This window comes from Otolemur garnettii, unplaced genomic scaffold (genome assembly GCF_000181295.1).
Source record: "Otolemur garnettii isolate 467f Iridium unplaced genomic scaffold, OtoGar3 scaffold00050, whole genome shotgun sequence".
Taxonomy (NCBI): Eukaryota; Metazoa; Chordata; class Mammalia; order Primates; family Galagidae; genus Otolemur; species Otolemur garnettii.
In genome coordinates this window covers 8,293,045-8,295,865 of record NW_003852445.1, presented here as the reverse complement: position 1 = coordinate 8,295,865, position 2,821 = coordinate 8,293,045, and the positions used below count along the sequence as shown (strand labels likewise).

The 2,821-nt window shown below is 44.2% G+C and overlaps 1 protein-coding gene across 1 annotated transcript in view; it reads right to left on the bottom strand.

Moving 5' to 3' along the window:
- The window catches only part of RTF1 (RTF1 homolog, Paf1/RNA polymerase II complex component), a 66,914-nt gene that overhangs the window by 21,902 nt on the left and 42,191 nt on the right, over positions 1 to 2,821 (bottom strand). The window contains 1 exon segment of the mRNA XM_003791827.3: positions 1,444 to 1,592. Coding sequence (XP_003791875.1) covers positions 1,444 to 1,592 — 149 coding nt within the window.

Genomic DNA, 2,821 nt, shown 5'->3' with positions numbered 1-2,821 from the left:
GATTCGAACCCGCCACCTTAGGTGTACGTGGCTGGCGCCTTAGCCGGTTGAGCTATAGGTGCCGAGCCGTGTTTATCGACTCTTAAGGGATGCTCACACACATCCTGCTGCTTTTATTTATTCATTAATTTATTTTGAGACAGAGTCTCATGCTGCTGCTCTGGGTAGAATGCCATGGCATCATAGTTCACAGTAACCTCAAACTCTTAGACTCAAGTGATTTTCTTGCCTCAGCTTCCCAAGTAGCTGGGACTCTAAGTGTCTACCCCAAAGCCTGGCTTTTAGAGATGGGGTTTCACTCCTGCTCAGGTTGGTCCTGAACTCAACAACTCATGTGATTCACCTACCTTGGCCTCCCAGAGTGCTAGGATTACGGGTGTGAAAGGGAATAAGCACAGTCCATCCTGCTGCTTTCTTTTTTATTTTTGAAGCAAAGTCTCACTTTGTCACTCTTGGTAGAGTGCCTTGGCATCATACCTCATAGCAACCTCAAACTCCTAGGCTATAAGCAATTCTCTTGCCTCAGCCTTCCGAGTAGCTGAGACTACAGGCACCTGCCACAACGCCTGGCTATTTTTAGAGATGGGGTATTGCTCTGGCTCAGGCAGGTATTGAACCTGTGAGCTCAGATAATCCACCCACCTCAGCCTCCCAAGTGCTGGGATTACAGGCGTGAGCCACCTCACCTGGCACCTATCCTGCTGCTTTTAAATCCCAACTTGTATGTGAAAGCCAGACATGGAGGAATGTGCCTGGAGTCCCAGCTATTTGGGGGGCTGAGGTAAGAGGATCCCTTGAGGCTGGGACTTTGAGACTACAGTGAACTCTGATCACACCTTTGAATAGTCACTGCATTTTACCATGGTCAACATAGCAACACCTTTTTTTTTAAGGCCTCATTTTTTGAGTGGTGCCGTGGCTCAGAGGAGTAGGGCGCTGGCCCCATATGCCCAAGAGGGCGGGTTTAAACCCAGCCGTGGCCAAAAAGTGCAAAAAAACAAAAGAAAAAACAAAGAACCCTCATTTTTTAAAAAAGGAAAAAAAAAAAACCAACAAAAAAATAAAGAAGTGCTAAGGAGTTAAATAGTGCAGATATTGGTGAAATCATAAGGTCTATCCAGAGATTAACGAAACCTACAAAGTGGAGATGGCACATATCAATTTTGTATTAACTTCAGGTGATTAGCATAAAGCCATCTTTTAGCTAAACAGACACATAAAGGCACACACACAGCTGGGTGCCCATAGTTCAATGGTTAGAGCACTGGGGCTGGTGGGAAGGGACCTGCTAAACAAAACAAAACAAAACACTCAATAAAAGAAAGAAGGCCCCTTAAGAAAAAAAAAAAGGTGCGCAGGCGCGTGCAAACACACACACACACACACATACACACACACTCTCTCTCTCTCTCTCTCTCTCTCTCAATCAAAAGGGAGGTTTACACTCCAGACAAATGAGAACCAAATAATCTCCTACCTGAGATTCCTGAATCTGTGTCAGCTTTTTCTTTTCCTGCTCCTCTTCTTGCTTTTTCTTTTTTTCTTTCTTTTCTTTCTTTTTGGCTGTTTTTAGTTTTTTCTTGATTTCAAATCTATTGAAAAGATATTTGTTTGGTTTTTAAGTAGCAATGAAGGACAGGCAAAGGACTAATTTCTATTAGATTGCAGAAAGAAAGTAAATAGAAGGAGTTAATTAAGGGTGGCACCTGTGGCTCAGTGGGTAGGGTGCTGGCCCCATATACTGAGGGTAGCGGATTCAAACCCAGCCCTGGCCAAAGTGCAACAAAACAATAGCTGGGTGTTGTGGTGGGTGCCTGTAGTCTTAGCTACTCAGGAGGCCGAGGCAAGAGAATTGCCTAAGCCCAGGAGTTGGAGGTTGCTGTGAGCTGTGACACCACAGCATTCTACTGAGGGTGATAAAGTGAGACTCTGTCTCTACAAAAAAAAAAAAAAATAAAGGAGTTAATAAACATTTTGGATTTTTTCTTTTTTTAGAGACAGAGATTTCCATTTTATCACCCTCGGTAGAGTGCTGTAGCGTCACAGCTCACAGGAACCTCCAACTCCTGGGCTTAGGCAATTCTCTTGCCTTGGCCTCCTGAGTAGCTGGGACTATAGGCACTGCCACAATGCCCGGCTATTTTTTTTGTTGCAGTTTGGCTGGGGCTGGGTTAGAACCCACCACCCTCGGTATAAGGGGCTAGTGCCCTACCCACTGAGCCACAGGCACTGACCTCTTTATTTATTTATTTATTTATTTGAGACAGAGTCTCACTAAGTCACCCTCAGTAGAATACCATGGCATCACAGTTCACATCAACCTCAAATTCTTGGGCTTAAGGGATTCTCCTACCTCAGCCTCCCAAGTAGCTGGGACTACAGGTGCCCATCACAACATCCGACTACTTTTTATTGTTGCAGTTTTCATTGTTGTTTACCTGGCCTGGGCCAGGTTCAAACCCGCCAGCCTGGGTGTATGAGGGCGGCACCCTACCCACTGAGCAACCGGCGCCACCAATATTTTGGATTCTTGCAATAAAGTCCAATGTACCTTAGTAGTATGTCACAAATACTGAATTTTAAGTATAACAAAAGTATTTGAAAGCATTAAGTTGGAATAGACTTAAAATGAGAAAATATTCAGGATTAATGCGGTACTCATCATTAGCTTTTTGGTAACGGAGATCTTTTTAAACCTGGATTTCTTGAGCTCACAAGCTTGAGATCAGCCTGAGCAAAAGTGAGACCCTGTCTCTACTAATTTTTTTTTTTTTTTTTTTTTGAGACAGAGCCTCAAGCTGTCCCCCTGGGTAGAGTGCCG